Source organism: Pogoniulus pusillus, chromosome 24 (genome assembly GCF_015220805.1).
Source record: "Pogoniulus pusillus isolate bPogPus1 chromosome 24, bPogPus1.pri, whole genome shotgun sequence".
Taxonomy (NCBI): domain Eukaryota; kingdom Metazoa; phylum Chordata; class Aves; order Piciformes; family Lybiidae; genus Pogoniulus; species Pogoniulus pusillus.
Window position 1 is genome coordinate 14429545 of NC_087287.1, and position 20571 is coordinate 14450115.

At 45.0% G+C, this 20571-nt stretch overlaps 2 protein-coding genes across 9 annotated transcripts in view; one reads left to right on the top strand and one right to left on the bottom strand.

Moving 5' to 3' along the window:
• Positions 1-8825, bottom strand: part of SBF2 (SET binding factor 2) — a 195226-nt gene extending 186401 nt beyond the window's left edge. For 6 of the 7 annotated variants that reach the window (XM_064163718.1, XM_064163720.1, XM_064163723.1 and 3 more), the window contains exon 1: positions 8622-8825. In XM_064163718.1, the coding sequence (XP_064019788.1) occupies positions 8622-8676 (55 nt within the window). In that variant the 5' untranslated portion in view covers positions 8677-8825. Of the gene's footprint in view, positions 1-6218; positions 6338-8621 lie in introns of those variants that run through there. The other variant, XM_064163719.1, reaches the window with a different exon arrangement.
• ADM (adrenomedullin) overlaps positions 1-17798 on the top strand; it is a 115135-nt gene extending 97337 nt beyond the window's left edge. The window contains exons 1-4 of one of the 2 annotated variants that reach the window (XM_064163724.1): positions 14705-14822; positions 15377-15502; positions 15787-15927; positions 16437-17798. In XM_064163724.1, the coding sequence (XP_064019794.1) occupies positions 15390-15502; positions 15787-15927; positions 16437-16734 (552 nt within the window). In that variant the 5' untranslated portion in view covers positions 14705-14822; positions 15377-15389 and the 3' untranslated portion in view covers positions 16735-17798. Of the gene's footprint in view, positions 1-14704; positions 14823-15373; positions 15503-15786; positions 15928-16436 lie in introns of those variants that run through there. The other variant, XM_064163725.1, reaches the window with a different exon arrangement.
• The last annotated feature ends 2773 nt before the right edge of the window (positions 17799-20571 follow it).

The window sequence follows — 20571 nt, forward strand, 5'->3', positions numbered from 1 at the left end:
AATGCTTTAGTGACAGTCTTGCCTCTCACAAAAAGATGCCATGTGGCAAAAGAGAACAGAACAATAAAAAGAGCCTCCACCAGGATATTTTGTTAAATACGTATGATTTCATCTCTTTTCATAATAAACACCATAAACAAAATATTTGGGAAACACAGTACTGAAACAACAACCTCACAAAAGTATCCCAACTTGAATCAACACCATTTACTCAGCAGCAAAACTGGTATCGTTATTTATGCAGATTAATCAAACAGGAAAGAGAATCTTTTGAAATAAGTGTTTTGAATTCCAAATCACAAACATGTGGCTCTCCATGGTTTTGTTTTCTTTTCAGTTGCCTGTAACTGAAAAAACATGACACTTGCTTTAGCTGTCTTGCTGAATTGTAACACCATCGCAGCTGACACACCACATCTTCAGCACTCTAGTTCTAGTAACTCATTAACTATATTTCTATGAAATGTGGAGTGAAACCCAAAGTCAAAGGCAGTGCTCAGGCAGAGAAGCTCTCCTCTCCCTTAACAGGGAACTAGGTCCTCAGTTAAAATCAGCACCATCTATTGCTTAGGCAAAGGCCTCAGGCTAAGCTACTTCACAAAGTTCTACCCAGAAGCCATGCCAGCCACAGCACAGGGAAACTCCAGAAGGACCCACTACTTTACCACGTAGTGACCTTCTGAACTTCACAAAAGCCATCTCTAGGGTTTATGAGTACTACAAGTTTTCAAATCTGGGCAAGTCCAGACCCTTCTACTAGACACAATGATTTTATAACAATTTTCAATCACATTACCATTCACTATCAGTTCTTACAGGATCACTAGCAAAAGCTGTGCCCATCACAAAACAAAAAACATTGAAGGAAAAGAATTTCACAGACTAAATGTTGTAAGAACTCACAAGCTAAAAGGCAGAAACCAATATAATATAGGGGGAAATGTAGGTTTAAATATGTTTTAAGAAGGAAAAGTACAGCAGTTTCTTTAAAATCTTTACAAAATTCTAAGTTCCTCAGAAATATGATACCTACTTCTTCAAGTTACCAATCAAGAAGAAAGAAAACTGAAATCCTCCTGTAACTTCTACTAGAATGACTCATGTTAAACTTAGTTTTAAAATAGCATATACTAACCATGTAGAACAGTAACAGCTTAAACATTGTACAAGCTCTGTAAGACTACTAAACATTTTTCTGGGAAAAGAGACTAAGTATGAAGAAAGAGCACTGCAGGAAGAATGTGGCCTTTTCTTTTTTATGCAATTGCAATTTGCATTTTTACAAAAAGCCACCTGTTTAATAGCACTAAAAAAATCATAGATGTCCTTGTTCACTGCTATTTAAAAACAAGACACTAAGAAAACATGAGTGCAAAATTTTAAATATGCAAATAGCTAAGAGGTATAAGTACTATTAACTGCACTCTGACCGCTTGATCTATGACTATGTTCAATTATGTCTTACTTAGTCAAAATAAATGTACTGGCTTCAGTCTTAACGTGTAATATCTGTCTTTAGTTAATTTCAGAAAACTTCACATTAAATACTTTTTCTGTTTCTAGGAAATAAGACTGGGGAAGAGGACTGTCTTGCCTAAACTAAAATCTTAACAAACAGTTCCAAAATTAACAGCAGGGACAAAACTTGGCCTTTGTGTTTATAAGATGAATTTGCATTTATTTAAAGATAAAACCCACAAGAACTGAGACTGGACAAGAAGATTTACACTCAGAAAAACAAAGAGTAGATAAAGATAGTTAAACAGAGATTGAGAGAGAAGGGAAGAAACAAGAAATAGGGAGATGTACACCAAGGACAGAGATTCTTCTGGGATGAAACTGTAAAAACTAAACCAGAAGACAGAAAGAATTTTAAAGCACCAGAATGTGTCAAACAGACTAAAGAGGAAGAGTGGCCAGCCTTACAGAGCAAGAGTTCCCAAGCCACATCAAAGTGATATGCATCCTACTATACAGCTTGAAGGGGACACTGACAACTCAAACCACTCAGTACTCTTGACATTAATATTTCCAGCATCTGGTAAAAGTAGCTCCATGAAACCCATCTTTTAAAGCATAATTTTCCACAACTGAAGTCAGGATTCTAAAAAGAAGTGTTGCTGTTCTTTTGTATCTGCAAGTAAGTGAAAAGTCCATTAGACCAAATGAGTAAGTCAATCATTTAAACAAAATTTCCAATGTTGCTGAAGACCTATCCAAGTGTCAGTGAATTTTCTGGGAATTGCATTTTTAACTCTCAGAAAACAACATACAAAACCATATTAAAAAGACATTGTTCATATCTTTTTTTCACCTTCAATTTTAGTGATTGATTTTGTAACCCTAGTAACATTCTTTGCATCTTTTCATCCATTGAGGTCTCCCAGGGTCCAATGTGATTTTCACACTGCTGTCCTGAATTTCTATTCAATCTGTATCCAGAATTATTATATTGTATTTTCTGTATATAGCAATCTTCTACTGCAGACAGACAAAAACTCAGACTGTACTGTCACCAACCACTAAAAGCCTATTACCTATGTCCAGTTTAGTGAACATTTTTGTGATTAAGTTACCTTGAGCTCAGGTCTTCTACAAGCAAGTGAAGAATTCAACCTGTATCCCACAATTGCATTTTTCCATATTATATTACTTGTGAAAGACTGAAAACTGAGAATTGTAAGTACTAGAGATATGAAATCATGATGCATCTAGTCACTAACAGATAAGCAACAACAAGCATGTTCTTGGCTCAATGAGGAGGGATTTAGCTGCCAAATCCCAATCAACACTAATTGGATTGTCCTTGACTTTGCAATACCACTAACACCAAAAGAAGTAATTTATTTCAACAAATACACCTAGAATATAATTCCCAAAAAAACAAGCAACAGAAAATGAATCACTAAAGATAGTATTACTGTTAGAAATGCTTTTTTACACTATTCTATAAGCAAGGGGCCTGAAAATCTCAAGTTAATGTAAAGAAGAGATTAATCCAAAGGAGACTTCCTAATTACCAGCACATATTTGTAAGGTACAACTTTCACTTTTATCAAGGTTGAATGGTGAATCTATTGCTGCACACTCTGATGCCACAGTGGCTGTGGTTTTCCTCCATTTTTTACTGTGCAAGTACCAACAGCAGGGAAGGTAGTTGGTATTTTAAACTCTTATCAGTGAACTACCATACCAGCTCAATTATCTTCCTCAATGTTGTAAAACTTCTATGCCTGTGACATCAAAGAAATTAGGTGTCATTCTTATTAGCCCCCACACTGAAAAATACACTTATAGTTACAGAAGGCCACTGCCTGAACAGTGTTCATACTTGCATAATAAACTGTTTTCCATGAACACACTGCAGGAAATGTGTCTTTCTGTTAGATAATCCACCAAGTTAATCCAGGACAGTAAAGGGGAGAGTGATTTTCTTTGCTGCAATTCAGTCTGAAAATATCCCCAAACACACAAAATGCTACTTCACTCAGTTGAATCTGAGTTCTCCCATTTTAGGACAAATTAAGATAGTTTATAGAAAAATCCTCGTTATATGTTATTTAAAGCCCAAAACAGGAAAAAAATACTCTTTATAAGCCAAATCTGCCCACAGAAAAAGAATCAGACAACTGCATTTAGGAACCTCTCCCACTCTATCATCAATCACTGGTCTAGTTTCCAAAGTCACCAAGATATGAAGCTGTGTTAGACAAGAAAGGCTTCCCTGAAAATAGCTGACAATAATCAGAACAGAAACAACCACAATAGAGCCTACACGTGTTATATCACCACTTATCATTTATGACAAGAGCCAAATAAAACTGCTATGCTGTTTCAAGCCTTCTGTCTTACACATAGCAACTGCACGTTGTCTTCTTTCAGCAAACAAGTTTCAGGAAAACATTTCTATATCCATCTCACATCAGCATCCCACAGGAAGGCTGTTGGGGTTGCATGGGCAAGTTAATCAAATACAGTATTTGGTTCTCTGTTCTTTAACTTTATGTTTCTGCTGCTGAGCTAAGATAGTCACAAAACATACTTTTGTTTGCCTTTTTCAAGTATCACTACATTTAAACTCCAGGGATACAAATAGGATTATGTCTTATACCAGCAAACCCAAAAGAAACTTAAAAACATTTTCTCATGCCTTTCTGTCATCTTTGCAAATACCTGTGTTCTTCCTAAATCACATCCATATTCCATTACACAAACATAGGTACTTTTGGCAAAGCACATCACACTTCAAAATCCATGGAAAAAGAAAATGGATATAAAGGTCTTCTGGGATTTTTGACAGCTTTTAACCCAGAACACTTACATTTCTAGCACCTTTGTTGCCTTCCCAGGCTTTGTAAATGGCCCTTTGAAGCAGGTTACATAACAGTTTTATAGTATGCTGATATGTTGGAGGAATATGTGGTTATCTGCTTTAGTACAGGTTCAGCTAAATGCAAAATAAACATAGTAAAGCAATCAACCTTCATGTATCATTGAAATCCTTCACATTTCCACTATTAGAAAGAAAAAAAAAGGAAAAAAAAAAATGAAAAAAGCAGGGGGAGAGATTGTATTTGGGGGATCAGTTAAATGGTTTCCCCAGCTCCATAAAAGACACTGAACATGGACTATCAACAGGAGCTACTGCTTGGTAGTGGCTCAGAATCAGTTCTGAAAACACAGAGCAGCAATTAAAACAATTGTATATTTAAATTTAATCGTATAGTGAAATACACAGACCAAGTAATTTTAAACTGGGAATACAGTCAACTGCGTCTGAAACACATAAAAAGCTAGGTGAATCATACCATCCTTAGCAACACAAAGACTTCTCCTTAACTCATATGCCTGGAAGTCTACTGACATTTAGACTGCCAAATGCAAAGCTCCTTCTCCACTTAGGTTGAACTTCCCACGCAGCTTGCAAAACACGAATGAACTGCCTGCTACCAAACTATTCCACGGCATTCATTACCTTCCTTGGACTACATAAGAGACTAAGGCACCTGACTAACAACTTTGTGACCAAGGCTCTAGGATGCTGGCTAATGTCAATTCACACTGCAGTGATCTGTCCTCCTGAATGCTCCAGTTCCTCCTTTATGCCGATACCGGCATTCATCCGACATGTTGGTGAGGTAATCCTGCTTGAAAAATTCACAGGAAAGTAATCCAGAAAAAGAATAACGCAGCAACACTGGCAAACTACTCAGCAAGAAAGGTCTTTTTGACAGATCAGCATCCCAAAGCAAGCTGAAAATGAAAGGAAGCCTTAATGGATAGGACAACAGCAACAGGACTGCAGTAGCATCAATTCATGTAGGCCTAAACTGGACAGAAATTAACTTTCAAATGTCTGAATCCTCGGAAGGATACTCTCTTGAGTTTACTTGAGGACAGCAAAAACGCTCACTTCTCCTAAAGACTGACTCTGTTGGGTAAACATTCGTAGCACTGGAAGTTTTTCCACAAGAAAAATCTAGAAATTTGTTCCTAAACTGTACAAATGCAGCATTTCAGGTATTTTTTCATTCAAGTTTTGAAATAAAGCCAGATAATCTACACTGAAAAGCAACACCTTTACCACTTTCAGTATATTGGCATATGTAAATAAACCCCTGCACCAAGTGGCATCAGTGCAGACAATGGCTGCTACAAAAAGCAGTGGCAGTAGGGCTTTTCTGGAAGAACAGCCACTGCTATAAACATCCTTCCCTATTAACTACAAGTGTGTATTATTCAAACTGCTACTGATGTACAGCTTGAGGAAGAAGGGGTAGGTTACAAGATTTTTGTTTCCCTGTTTACACAAAGATATCCCACAGACGATTCCTGAATAAAATCACTATAAAACATAATACTCAACATTAAAACCAAACATATTCAAACCAAGTCAGAATGTTAAGATTTAAAAAAAAACCATCACATTTCAAAATTTTAAAGCCTCACAGGTAGTAAGTCTACAATCCTAAAAGTGGTTGCCCCTGCTTTTTCACGTAAAAAAACAGCATAATAAATGCATCAAGAACCTATGACATTTACAAGGAAAAGAAAGGTCAGTACTGCATGTATTATGGGACTGCATGTAGGGGCAATGGAATTCGGTAAACAATGCATGCCTAGTCTCCAACAGAATGCTGTGCCTTCAAGCATTTTTAGTATGAAACATTAAAGTAGCAACAAGCCATTTAAATAATTAAGTCTAAATAGTTACTTACTGGCCATGACCTTTTCAAATTAAGGTTCTGGAGTTATTTCTGAATCTGCTCAATTTCATCCACGTTAAAAATAGTTCTCGCACACTTTGAGGTTGAATGTGAGAAAATCAACTTGATTTAGGTAAAATAAGCAAAAGCAGTGCTGTGCGGCCGCAGAGGCTCCTACCAACCAACGGCTCGCAAAATGTCCGAGCTTTCCAGCCCCTTTAAATACGCAACCGCCACGAGGCGGTAACTTTCCACCCTCTTACACGCATGTCTACAGCAAGGTAAGGGGTGTTGCCAGGCAGAAATTGCAACAGGTGCGCCAACCGCAAGACAAGCAAATTGTGCTAGTTTGAAGCTAGCTGGAATGTTTTGGTGAGAAGAACTAGATCATAGTCTGGGTATTTCTAAAGTTGGGGGGGGGAACGGGGGACATCCAAACCATCACACAAACCTTTAACCAGAGTAACAGAAACAAAAAACTTTGCAGTTAGGACAGCATGGCCCGCTCCTCCTGGTAATCCCTCCCCCCGACCTTCTCAAACTGGGATACCACTTCAGAGGTGGCCTCGAGAGGAATGTCTGTTTTTGCCGTAGGATCTAATTCTCATTTCTGGTACAGTAATTTATTAAATGATCCAAATTTACTTGTCACAATCCACAGAAGCTATCTGACTGAACTTAGTAATTTATGTACAGGAAGTTATATTCTTAAAACACTATACAGATGAAGACATTTTACAAACATAAAAGCTGTCAAATGTAATGTGATTTTATTTCACATAGTGGCTACATCAGATTGATCACAGCCTTTAAAGAAGGCAGCCTGTTTGCTTTGTCTCCTCATTAAAAGCACCTGTGTATTTTCTGGCGCTGCTTTGTTTTGCTTTGGGCTTTCTACTGTTGTTGGGGAAAATGTTTCTAACCGGAGAAAGGCAAAAGGCCTTTATTTTTATCACAAAGTACTCCTTCTGTCTTTTCATTTTGTCACTACAATTCAGACAAATCTATTTCCATATAATGTGGGAGGTGGAACCACGCTGTCATCACAGAGTAGTAACATCATATAATAAAATCAAGGAGACTCCTGTGAGAACTTTGTAAGCCACTAAATCTTTAACCACACAGATACGATTCCTCTGAAAATCAGACTGCTTTAAAAACAAGCAATAAAAAGGACTTTACGAGTTTATTTGATACACTTTTAGGACGAAAAATACAGACTGCACGCCCATGGCTACTTCAAAGAATTACAGTAACAAACTGAAGTGCTGTTTGGTTTGTGCATAGTCAGATAAATTAGGGGACACTCCACTGGTTAAAATTTTATTACCAAGATGAGTTTGATCTTTCTGCACATGGCAGCACAAACACATACCGTTTGAAAAATGCTGCATTTCCAAAACTGTTTGTATACTGATTTAAGACCTCTCCAGCAAGAAGTGTGGTGTTATAATAAAAAGTTGCATGACAGGCACCACTCCTCCTTCACCCACAAAAGGACAGCAAAGACCACCACTTCCCTTTCGAGAAAGGGCACATCTTGATTCCCCGAGAACAGCAGCCGTTCCTCAAGAGCCTACCCAGTGCAACAGCGCTTCCTCAGGTGTCACCCAGGGCACGTTTTCAACAGGTGCAAGCAGTGAGCCGCCAGGCAAGGGGGCAGAGCCGCACGGCCCCCCCAGGCTCCGCGGCCTTTTGTTTCCCTGAGGCCGCGAGCGCACATGCCGCAGCCCAGCGCGCAGGTGGAGCGCGGGGCGGCCAGAGCCGCCGCTCGCTGCGGAGGCAGCTCGGGAGCAGGAACGCGCCAACACCTCCAGCACCCGGCCAGCCTCAGCTGCCCGCGCAGCGCCCGCGGCTGCTCTGACTCCGGCTGTCAGTCATGGCGGGGGACCGGGGCTGTGCACGCCCGTGGGCGACATTTTAAGCTTGCCCCCGCTCTCTCGAGGGAAACACTGCCTGTTTCTAACGCCCAGGGCTGCAGAGCAAGGCCACAGGGGCACGCCCTGGACAGCTGCCGTCCGCTGCTCCCCAGGCCCATGTCGTGCCACGCTCGCCGAGGCAGAGTCAGCGGAGCTGCCAGGTGGGCTGGTGCCGTCCCACCGACCGGAGGTGCTCAGGCCCAGAGGAGCAGTAGCACAGCCCCTCCGTTTTCCCGCCGGCCCGCTCCGCCTCAGGAAAGGGGGATTAACCCTTCCCTTGCCTCCACCGACCACTGCGCCCCTTGGTGGGGGTGAAGACAGCCCCACTGCCCTCAGCCGCCCTTCTCCCCACGGCCAGACACGCGTCCCGTGAGCGCGGCAGTCTCCTCCTCCTGCAGCCCGACTGGAGGAAGGAGGGGGCTGGGGCCGGATAGGAACGAGGGGAGGGGGAAGAGGCCAGGCACTGCAGGGCAGCCCTGCGCACAGCCACACCTACCTGTCTTCTCATGGTCATAGCCCACCACGATGAAGTAGTCGGCCAACCTGGCCATGGCTGAGAGAAGCCCGCCTCAGGCCTTACCACCCCTGCTGCGGCAGCGGCAGGTCCCGGGAGGCTCAGCATCCTCCTCTCCACGCCCGCTGCAAGAGAAGCGGCACCAGCTCAGCCATGTTGGAGGCGCGAGCGCTGTGCGCCTGCGCGCCGCCGAGACCGCCGAGCCCTGACCCCGCCGGGCTGGGCGTGGGCGGAGGGCTCTGCGCTCGCCGGCGGCACGCGGCGGAGGTGGGGCGGCTGCGCCGCGCGGGCTGCTGCCCGGCCGCGGGGCAGGCTGGTGCCGGCGCTGCGCTTCGCACCGAGAGCGGGCTGGGAGAGCACTTCCCTCTCGGCTTGTTCTTTGTCTCCTCGCAGTCTCCCTGGAAAGTGTTCGCGCCGGGGGCAGGGGCTGTGAACACTCTCTCCCTTCACCAAACCGCGGCAGGACCAACCTATCTGCGCACTCGGAGAAGTCGGGTGCCTTCGTGAGAGGAGCTGCTAGGGATTGCCCTCACTTAAGCTGTGCTAAAGCAAAGCCTGGCCGCGAACTACCGCCTCAGCCTCGGGAATCGCGACTTGCGTTTCCAGCGTGTTTCCTGTTTACGTTTCGTCCGGAATGTGTGGAACATGTCTCCGCGAGGGAAGTCGGTCCCACCAGCTGCATGGGCAGCCGGGTAACGGGAAAGGCATTTCAGGCCCGGCCTCCCCTCACACCAGCCACAGGGAACCCTACCGCTGTCCCCTGTGGAGGCTGCCCTGCCCTGCGGTGCTCAGTGCGGCTGCCCCATCCTGCCAGCTGCCGCGTTTTCTGCCCTGCCTGGCCGGCGTCGTGCCACTTCCATGAGGGTCACAGTGCTTGGCGTGGGAGCTTGGCGGTGGCGTTGGCTGCTCACGAGGTTGACGACCGGCAGAGCTTCTACCTAACCCTCCTGTCCTCCGACGTGCTGGTTCGAGCACACGCGGTGGCTGCCAGGGCCTCTGCAGGGCAGCGGGGAGGTTTCGTTGTTGCTATTTATAACGTACAGATGAGGCCGACACCTTCTGAACTCTCGCCCGCGAAAGCCTGGTGGGCTTCTAGTAGTGGCAGAGATGCTGCTGATAAACAGGGTGTCTGACAATACAGCTCTTGGCTAGCTGGCAGAGGCTGCTAAAGCGTTCTGATAAGCTTCTCTGTGTGTCCTGTTTGACAGTACAGAGAGAATAAACAGCACAGAGGAGGACATAGATTGCACTACAGTGAGGAGCTGCAGCAGCCATGGGCACTGGCTGCACATGGAAATAGAGCAAATTGACTGCATTTGTTCCTGATGATGATCCACCATCACAAGGATGGACATCAGCAGCTTCACAGAGATGTTTGTTTAAAATAGGCAACTCATAACACCTCCTGTTTATCTGAGGCATACCCATGCAGTGTCTTCTGATATCCCCCAGGCAAATTGGTGATAAATCTTTGACAATCAATTACAGTGTTCTCACTTGTGTCTTCTCAGCAGAGGTCAGTGATCCCCACTTCCTTGGTGTAATCAACTTCCAGGGTAAAGGGTTTGAAGCAGATGCCATGTGGAAAGATCTTAATAAAGTTGCTTGTTAACTTTAGGACTAAAGGAAAATTAGTCATTTATACATTGAAAAGACTTGAATATGCTGCTTGAGGAAAAGATGCACCCAGTGGGATCAGCTAATTCCTACAGTAGGTAGGAGCTGGAAGAAATACCCTCCTTAAGTTATTCATAGGCATTTTGGTTCATGATCCTGTAGACTTCCACAAAGCTGTTTTCAAAACAATAAGCTTTTTGATTAAAATAATTTCTGAAGTAGAAAAAAAAATAACACAAATCTTAATAAAGCCACCACGTGAGGTGGACAAAAATAAGGCTCATTGTCATAGCTCCTAGGGAGGGATGCTGTGGTTGTTGAATAGCACAAAGCCAGGACATGCAACAGTTTGAAAAAATCAAGCAATAATGTTCCGTACAGCTAAACCTGGATGGACACTAAGAAATAATTTGGAACTGAAATGGAACCTTAGAGTTAAAATTTATGCATTTCCAAGTTTCAATATGTAATGTAACACCTCCATGAGGAGAGTATAACCTAACACTTTCCCCAGAGCATTAACAAATGTTGGATTGAGAAAAAGATGTTACTTGTTGATTGTGTACTGCTGGCACGCACCTTATGGCCATGGTCCTTCTTCCATCCTCTGATGTAGACAAAGCTCATTTAGTTCATAAAGCATATTCCAAGAAGTGGCATACCTTAAGTATTCATGTAACAGGAGAGCCACCATTCATCTGAGTTTGAACACATAAGTGTACCTGCACAGACTGAAAAAGGAGTCTGTCAAATGTAACTTACTTCTATAACTTCCCTTAGGTATAGAGCAATTTTGTGTCTTTATAGGACAAATGAGGAAACAACAGAGCAGACCATGCTCACATAAAGTCTAATACAAAGTAAACTGAACTTCCATCCAGACCACCAAAAATGCAGTTCCCTCTGTTGCAGCAAAGTAGCCTGGCTCCTCATGGGAGATGAAGAGGCTCATAGAGCAGTGGTTCAGGGAGGACGCCAAGGCCTAGGTCTCCAGAAGGACTCAGTAAGCAGCAATATACTTATCCCAGGAGAAGAGCCATGGGGCTGCAGCCCCTCTAGGAAAATGGAAGTACACAAGGGACCTGTTACCACACTCAGACTATGTGCTAACCACCAAAAAACTGTGAAGGTTCACAGTACCTTCTATAGTCAGCTCCTTCAGGAAGTGTAAAGGTCATACTCTGTCTACAGTCCATTATTTCAGTATCACCCTCTCCCATGCAGGGTACATACATACTCACCTTCCCTATAGGGAAGTAATCATGACCCTGAGCAGGTTTTCCCCTAACAATATGCATTTAAGGAGGATTTGTTTAATGTACTCAAACTTGTTGGTTGTAAGACTCACCAAAAACACCTTCACTGGGACAACTAGAAATGGAATTGCCCCTTTTCGGTGTGTCTTGGTACAGACAAAGCTGGCTGAGTTCATGCACTAAAAGCAAGGGTTTTCTGTGTGAAACTTCACTGAGGTTTTATAGCCTTTGTGTGCTTTCATTGTCCTGTTAATATCATTTTTCATATAAGCTGAAACACAATCAAGTATATTTGCATTTATGACCTACAAATTCTGTAGAATTTGTTTAAAGTCCAAACAAAACACACAAAGGCACTCCCACTGGCTTAAAACAACTATTTCCTTACATAATCAGCAGAGAATATCTGCCTCAAATTGATTATCCATTGATGCCTACAGATTTTAGACCTTTATTTTTGCAATAAAGGTTCATCTTAAACAAAATGCTGTACAAGTAGCCACTGATCTTCACAATCTCCTTACCAAAGTAGATATGCACTCTAAAGTCTTTCATACATATGGCAGCATCAAGAGGTTGAACAATACACCCAAGAGAATCAGTAAACAAGACCTGGATGTTCCTCCAGGCCAGCTTCCTGGCAATGGATGAAGCAGCATCCAAAGGAGACCCTGTGCTTCAGAGAAAAGGCTGGTCTTGCTGACCTGCATCAGAGTAATAGTTTGTGAATATGCTTTCCATGGAGCATTTTGCATAACTCTTTTCCAAAACATAAAAATATCAGTACTTCTAAAAAATTTTTAAGTGGCCACTGATACCTTATCATACAAATTCAGTGACTATTTCTTATTTCCAAACTACATGGGAATGCAAATGCTTAGGAAGAACAAAATGAGCATCTGAATAAAGAACATGATGTTTTGTGTTAGATTTGAAGCAGCTTTATTTACCTGCTGAAGTTCTTTCAAATATCACATCAACAGCAAGCTGATTATGTGCCCGTTTTCAACGTCGTGAATTTGAGCGAGTTATTTTTTGTGTCACTAAAAAGACTGCTGTAGTCAGCATGGAACTCATATGTGAGTAGTGTTGCTGTCGTATTAACGTTGTTACTATTCCTAACCCAGTATAGGATTACTTTCTGCATTGTTTTCCAAAGTGTATACAAAATACATTTCCCGTTTAGCCAAAGATTTTAAGGAGGGATTTTCCAGCAGTTGGGGAAGTCTGTGGTTCTCTTACTGGAATAGGAGACTTAATTTGAACAAAAGCAACGTTTATCACACAGAATCCTGCCCTCTTAATCGGTAAAGTTAGATTGAGTTTCAGCTTCTGCTGATCGTGGAAACGTCTGAACTCGCTCGAGCCTAAGCTGCCTGATGAGTTCTCTAAAATGTAGTCATTGGGGTCTGATGCAGTCGTGCAGTGGTCGCGGTACAGCCCCGTTCTAGACAACCTATTTTCCCATTTCTCCTTCCCTGAGATTACACCGCAAGCTTCTCGCTCTCTGCATATCTGCTCCTGAGCACGGTCCGCAGGGAAGGCAGCAGGACCCCAGCTCCACAGAGGTGCCAGGGCACGCTGCCTGATCTCTGCACCCCCGGAGCCGCCGCCTCCCACATCGCGCTCCGGCTGGGCAGGTGCGGCGCAAGAGCGGACCTGAGCTTGCTCCGGCGGTCAGCTCACAGCAGAGAAAACTGCCTTACTGCCAAGAAACTATGCCGGGGGCTCAGGGGAAGAACGGCGGCGGGTGTGGGGGGGAGGGCTGGACCTGTGAATGCCGGCCGACAGCGTGTGGAAGACGAAGGAGTGGCAGCCGGTAGGGGTGGCGGCTCCCGGGCTAGTCTGTCCCTGTCCAGGTAGGTGTCGGAGACAGAAACTACCACATGCCTGGACTCTGCTGGCGAGGGAAGCGGGGAGCACCTCGGACTAGCCAGTCGTGCCCAGGAAAATTTCCGTCACCCTCTCGCACATACCTTTACAGGGTGTTACACACCGCGGTTATCTGGAAAGGTAGTCACGAGTACCCACCTGATTTTTGAAACACTTCGCTTGGGGCAAGATGCGAGAGAAGCATCTCGCGCACGCCCATTCATTCCTTCCTCCTGAGAATCTGTGTCTGGGAGGGGGACCCTATCGCCCCAGGGCGCAGGTCTCCTGGGCTATTTCCCTCAATTTCGCTGAATGTGCATCTCGACAAGTAAGTAGAGAAGCAGTCCATCTGGTGCTTCCAGCACCCCTCTGCATTTCTGAAGCGTCACGAAGCAAAAATGTTGAAGACAGTTAAAAAAACCCAAAGGTGGGTAGACTTTTTGCTGCCGGCCAGCCGGAAGAATGTTGTTAGAGACCCTGATCTTGCACTGGATTAGCTTTATAATCGAGGAAGTAAGTGCGCTCACGTGTAGAACTGAGGTCTGGGGATAAAAAGACACAAGGCAACTCTTCCCAGGAGCCCATGACCCAGGTACTCCAGTGATCCCGTGTCTGCCCCAAAGTAATGCCTCTTCCTGTGCTCAAAGACACAGAAGTGCGCTCTGACCTTCGTCTTCCAAGACCATTCGAATTGTGATTACTTTAAATGGATCAAATAAAGCAAATACATTTTGTTAGATTAAAAATGCACCCAAGCTGAGTCATAAATATTAATTATGTCTGATTTGTCACCTCCTTAGTTATGTCAAGAAGGTTGGCAGTCATTGCAGTTACTCATAATTCACGTTGTCCAAATATGGGTTTATTTCTGCAACCTTGGTATTTGATGAGTTTGCATGGATTCTGAAATTGATTGAATGTAGTTCCTACTCCCCTGCTTCCAGCCACCTAAAATTAATATGTCTAGAAGGAGAAATTGTGCCACAAACCGTGTAAGCATAATTCTGTATCAGCAGTTTAACAGTCTGTACCCCAGCAGAACAGGCTGAGGGGCTTACCAGATTTTGCAAATTATGCCACGACTCGAAATGCACATGTAAAAGCTGTCTTTATAATTAGCAAAATACCAAGGAAGTTGTTTAAGATAATTTTCAATAATCCTTTTATTTTTACCGTAGTATGGTTTGCCCCCAATTCACGCTAGAATGATTAAAAAGTGCCTGGGTTATGGGGGTGGGGGTGTCAAAGAAAAATCACCCAGTCACGCCAAGGTCCACCCACTTCCCCCGCGCTTCTCTATAAAAGGGAGCGGTGGAGCGCAGCTCTGCAGTGGTTACTTCAGACACACAAAGAAGTAGTTCTCCCTCCTCAGGAAACTCTGCAAGCTCGGATCGTTACTACAAGAATATTTGTCTCAGTGGATTATCCTCACTGTCAGGTAAGAACTATCATTTTTCGTCCCTCAACAACAACAAAAGATGCGGGGGAGGTGAAGTAAAATTCTACAAAATCTGGACAGTTTTGAAGAGCTTGGAGTTATGGCTCTTGGCATCAGCTATAGTTTACAACATAAGATCCAGAACTAGCTGGTTCTGCGTGTGAAGTGGGAAGATGAGCTATCACGGGATAAACTTCCAGGCAGCAAAACACTTGCTGGAGTTTGGAGACGATGCATCCGATAGCCAGCTCCCTCTAATCTCGCGGGTTTGCTAAATCCTAGTGCAAGCCGCTGGGGGTACTCTGGAAATACTGTTTGCAGCTGCCTCTGCAAGGAAAACTCGACAAACGTAAACTGTGTAGGCTTCGTTATTTACACATTGATAAGGTGCTGGGCAAATATTAGCTTCTGGTTCATACCGCACACAAACCCCTCGGTAGCCTGGGGGCTCTTGGAGAGAAGGAGCTCTCTGAAATGACCAGAAATAAAGGACAGACTTTACCTATTTTATATTAGCAACCATACTTACAGTTCCTCTCTTTTCCTTTCACCAGGAACCCAGTCAGAATGAAACTAGTTCACGTAGCCCTGTTCTGTCTCGGCTCTGTGACCTTCTTCGGGGTGGATGTTGCAAGGGTGGATGCTGCGAAGGTGGATGTAGCGACAGAGTTCAAAAGAAAGTGAGTATGGGAGCGCGTCCTTCTGCCAGCACCGAGATCAGTCCGTGGAGCTGCGGAGCCTCCGACTCCCATCGCCAGGCTCTGGCCGAGGCAAGCGGGACTGTATTCCCTGCGGGAGCGCCTTAAGAGCCTCATGCCCTTTCAAGAAACAATTTTTTAAAAAAGAAATGTAAAAGAAAATCTCGGCGCTGGCAGTGATTGTCGCCCCTCGAATCTGCTTGGTTTGGTTCCCGCCCTGCAGGCTTGCCCTAACAGGCTGTCCTCTTCCCTTGTGCTCCTTTCAGATGGACGAAATGGGCACTGAGCCGAGCTAAGCGGGACGTGAAGTCTTCAGGAGCGCTCCGAGGACTGGGGGTAGCCGCCGGCGTGCAGCCGCTCATACGGACCCAGGACGTGAAGGAGGATCCCCGAGTGTCGCATCCCAGGTAAATTCCAGCCCGCTCTGGGCTCGGGCTCTTGCTTGAGACAGTGGAAAGTTTCAGGGTCCCCTCGCTTCCGGGCATTTAGGCTTATTCTCGCTCTAGATCCCCCCACGCTCCAGAGACAGGTTCTGCCCGGGCTGCACATCACACTGAGAGCAGTCTCCCTCCTCCCTTTCTCTGCGCTCTTGAGCTGGCGAGAGATAGCAGCGCCTTTACTGTGAAAGTCAAATATAAATAGTTACTTGATCTCTGGATCCATAGATAAAGTAACAGCCATAAAACGGCGGGGCCTCTCCCCGCATCCAGAGCAAGCTCTGCGCTGCGACCAGATCGCGTCTCTGCCGCTTTGAGCAGAGCCAGGCGGTGGGGGTAGGGTAGCTTTGCACCTTCGGGACGGGTCGGCCTCCAGCTTAGGGGCTCCCTGCCTGGCCCGGCTAGGGTCCTTCGGGTCCCCTCCTCTGGGGCCCCACTGCGCGTTTCTCATGCCTGTTTTCTCTCTTCCTGCCTCGCAGCAGCCGGGAGGATGCTCACATCCGCGTGAAGCGCTACCGCCCCAAGTTCAACAGCTTCCCCCACTTCCAAGGCTGCCGGTTCGGGACGTGCACGGTGCAGACACTGGCCCACCAGATCTACCAGCTGACCGACAAGGACAAGGACGATACCGCCCCTCCCGGCAAGATCAGCCCGCAGGGCTACGGCCGCAGACGGCGCTCCTTGCCCGACAGCCGCCGCCCGCTGCGCGCCCCCTGGGGTGGGCGACGCCCCCGGAGACTACGGGCACAGCCTTTCGTCCCCGTCCTCGGGGTCTGAAAGCCGCGCTACTCGGCCGAGATCGTCTCGGATGGATGAACTGAAGCGCGGACGCTTCGGAGGTTCGCTGCCGCTCGGAACCGCCGCCAGGATTCATGGAGCGCGTCTGTCCGGGCGGGACCCCAGCGCGCCCTCGCTGGGCCCGGGGTGGCGGAGCGGCGGGACGCGCTGCTGGGGCCCGGCAGGCCGAAGCGGGGGCCGGTGCCGCGGCGGCGCGAGGAAGCTGTGAAGGCCGCGTCCAGCTGGGGGAGCTCAGGGGCTGCTCGCCCCCAGCCGCCGTAGCGGCGGAACGGTCACTGACTCTTTACCCTCCCGGGCGAGGCTCCGCCGGCTCTCGTTCCCGCCTAGGACTGGAAGGCGCCAGCGGCGGCGCTGCCGTGCTGGCCGCCACGTCGCCCCCGTGCCCTGGTGCTGCACTCGGCGGAGCTGGACTTTTTTCGCTGGCGGGGTTAAGCTCGGAGCTGCCCCGGCCCCGTCTGCCCCGAGGAGGGGTTGCTCAGGAGAGTCCCGCGATCGGGGCGGATTTGCCGGCGGGCGCCAGCTGCTGCGCTGCAGCCCAGAGCCCGAGGCGTCGGCCTTTGCCCAAAGTGTGTGAGGGTGCGCGTTCCGCCCTCGGCAAGAACAGGTCGCCCACATCTGCTCTACCCTCTGCGTTATCTGCACCCGGCAGGGAATCGGACAGTCACTAGTCCCTGCGGGGACTGCGATATACTTGAACGTCACAGAGAGGAAAAGTGCAATTGTACGTGGTTTTTGTTAAGTGCGGTGTGTGTGGATCATGAGATACGTATCTATATTTAAGATTGTTCTGTGTCATGTCCTGTTTGTATTTTTTTAAAATATATTTTATTTTTATACACATACATTTTATATATATATATATATATTGCATAAGGGCATTTAAAAACATTGTATCCCCTCTATTTTTCATACCGTGAATGTCAAACGTTAAAACTTTTTCCATACCTTTTTATCTTGCATTCCAGAGTGGTGAGAGATGTAGAGAATGTATCAACTTTTCTCCATGGGTAATATGTGAAATAAAATAAACACTATTACACAAAGTGGTTCTGTTATGTTGTCATTAGTTCATCCTGACCACCACCTGCCCCTACTATTTCTTGCTGTGTTCAGTCCTACCCTTAATTAACCTAGCATGACAGTTCTTTGACAGACTAAAACTTTCCAGTTACGGACTTCATTAGCAGCCACTTTAGTCAAAATGAGTAGCCTCAAAACCAAGCACGCACCTTAAAAACTGGGGCAGATCTGTTGGGAAAGCTTTAAGGCCTTTCCTACCCCCATGCCAGCCAGGCCTGAAATGTGTCGCAGCTTGGGTTGATCATAGAAGGGGTTTGGTTTTTTTTTGTGCTAATTTATCAGAGAAACAACTGCACATTTCAGCATTGCACAACAAAGTAACAGATTTATTGAGAGAGCACTTTCCAAAAATGGTCATGGCAGCTTCCAAGGTTATTTATGTTGAAGGATTTCCTGGTCTGCAGTTCAGGTTAAAGTTAAATGGTGACTGGTTCAGTGCGGGCAGAACATCTTGGATAAAAGCTTAGCAGTAGGGACTTTGTTGTTTTGTTCTTTTTTTGTCCTCTTAACGAAAAAAAAAACAAAAAAAGAAAACAAGCAAACCACCACCCCCCCAACCAAATTCCAACCAGAAAACATGAGCATCTGATCTGTATTGATGCACCAAGAGCACCATCTATTGGCGCCTGCTCTTTGTACGCCAAGAAAATCTAAATCCCGAGGTGTTATTTGAATAACATCTTGCATAAAACATACAGTTTCCCCTATTTTACAGTACCTTTGAACATAGTTAACGTATACAAGAGAGAACTGGGGAACAGCAGCACTAAATGCAGCTAGAATAAATTAAGTGAGCATCTTTTTATCTGAGATTAAATGCCTAAGGAACATATATCTACAAGCAAAATTTAAAAGAATGGGCAGTGACACTTTTCTAGGAATTCCCCTGGGGAAAAAAAAAAGCTTAGGTAGATACCTGGCATACAGTCATAATCATTTTGCTGTTCTGCTCAGAATTGCCTACTTTTCGTTACTTTCCTGAACATTTTGAACTAAAAATATTTGAATCATGAGAGGTAGGGTTTCCACTTGAAATGTTCTTTTTGAAAACCTGCATATATAGCAATACTTGCTAGTTTGAATTGCCATCGGTTTATCTACAGCTGGAAGAGATTTTACCTGGCTAACGGCCTTTCTGATTCAGATTTTGTAAGATACAAGGGGTGAGAGCAACTGTGTGTTCTTATAGCTGCTGGCTGAGAAACAAGCAAGTGGCTATTCTCAAATCATGAAAGATCTTTAAATTAGAACAGTTGCTTATTGTAAGCTTTGGTGTGCTTGCGGTGGGAGAGTATCATGTGCAAGCAAAAGTGTGATCCTACTTAAAGTAACAGCACCATTGAATTAACTTCAGTGGAACCGTACAATTTAACAGCTACAGTGTTTTGAGTTACACAGCCAGCACCTTTGTTATCTAAATTTAGGACATTAGGCTGAGTTGGACTGTAGTGTGGTTAAGTATACGTTAGCCAACTGGCTACTTTTGTTTGTATAGATATTTTCTTCACTCACTGCCAAAAGCCAGTCCCCACTTAAAATACCCTTTTTCCCCTCCTCTGCCCTTTCACTGACACAAAACATTCAAGGCTGAAAGATCCTTGGGCTAAGCAGCAGCAAGTCAGTGCTGGACGGCATAATGAAGTATGTGCAGTTTCTGTTTGGAAGGATCAAGAGCACCACCTGCCGCGGTTGCAGGGAGAAGCAAAACTCTGTAGGTGGAATAAATAGCAAATAAAGAGAGTATCTGTTTTTTTTTTTTTTTTTTCCTTAAATTCCCTCCATGCTTAAAAATCCTTGAAATGCTGTCTTTTAAAGTGTAAAGACCAACTCTGCTGAATTAGACATGCCAGATAGTGAGTAGCCCTGTGCGTAGAAAACAGCACATTCTTTGAATGTAAGGGGCTGAAAAGTAAACCCTGAAAATACTTTGACTGTGTGTTTTAGCTAACCTGGTTAGAGGCTAGATAGATTGAAAGAGAATGATAGAGCAGGCAGGGACTCTTTCCTATTGGATAGTTAAGTACATATCCCAAACAAGTTATGGGGAACTGGTCTGTAAGGGCTAAAATATGTAAAGACTGAATTCTCCTTTTTCCTCTACTCCTGCACCTGTCCTAGGTGACAGTTGTCCAGATCAAAGCTCTTCCTCCTGATTAAACAGGGGACATTAACAAAGAACTTTGTCTAAGCATCTTTTCACTACCAAGATTCTACAAAGCAAAATGCTGGGTACTAACCTTTAAACAGTATTTGAAATCCATCCACAAGCTAGATTAAACTCTCTGAGAAGTGTGATTTTGAAGCCCCTGAAGTTTCAGGGAGAACAAGACCATCAAGCAGTATAATCCCACAAATGCAAATGTTTTCTTAAAGCCCTAGAAGTTCAGGAAGAACTGTCCACTTAGGTCAAAGCCAGCTAATGCTTTAATGTGACAGATAAGAAGTGGAAGATGTTATCAAATGCCTCCAAATCACAAACATCTATTTACTTAACATCTTAGTTAAAGTATTTACTTCTAAGAACAGCCCGGTGTCCCATAGCCCAGCATTTCAAAGGCTGCTTAAAACATGACAATGAGTTCAGTTCAAACAAGGTTCTAAATGAAAGTTCAGCTTTGTCAGTGCTAAATATGTATTGGAGCAGAAATTCATCTTTGTCCACCAGTCTGTTCAAAAACAGATGCTGAAGGAGTGGTCACCATTCTCAGCAGAGACTGCACAGTAAAATGTGTGACA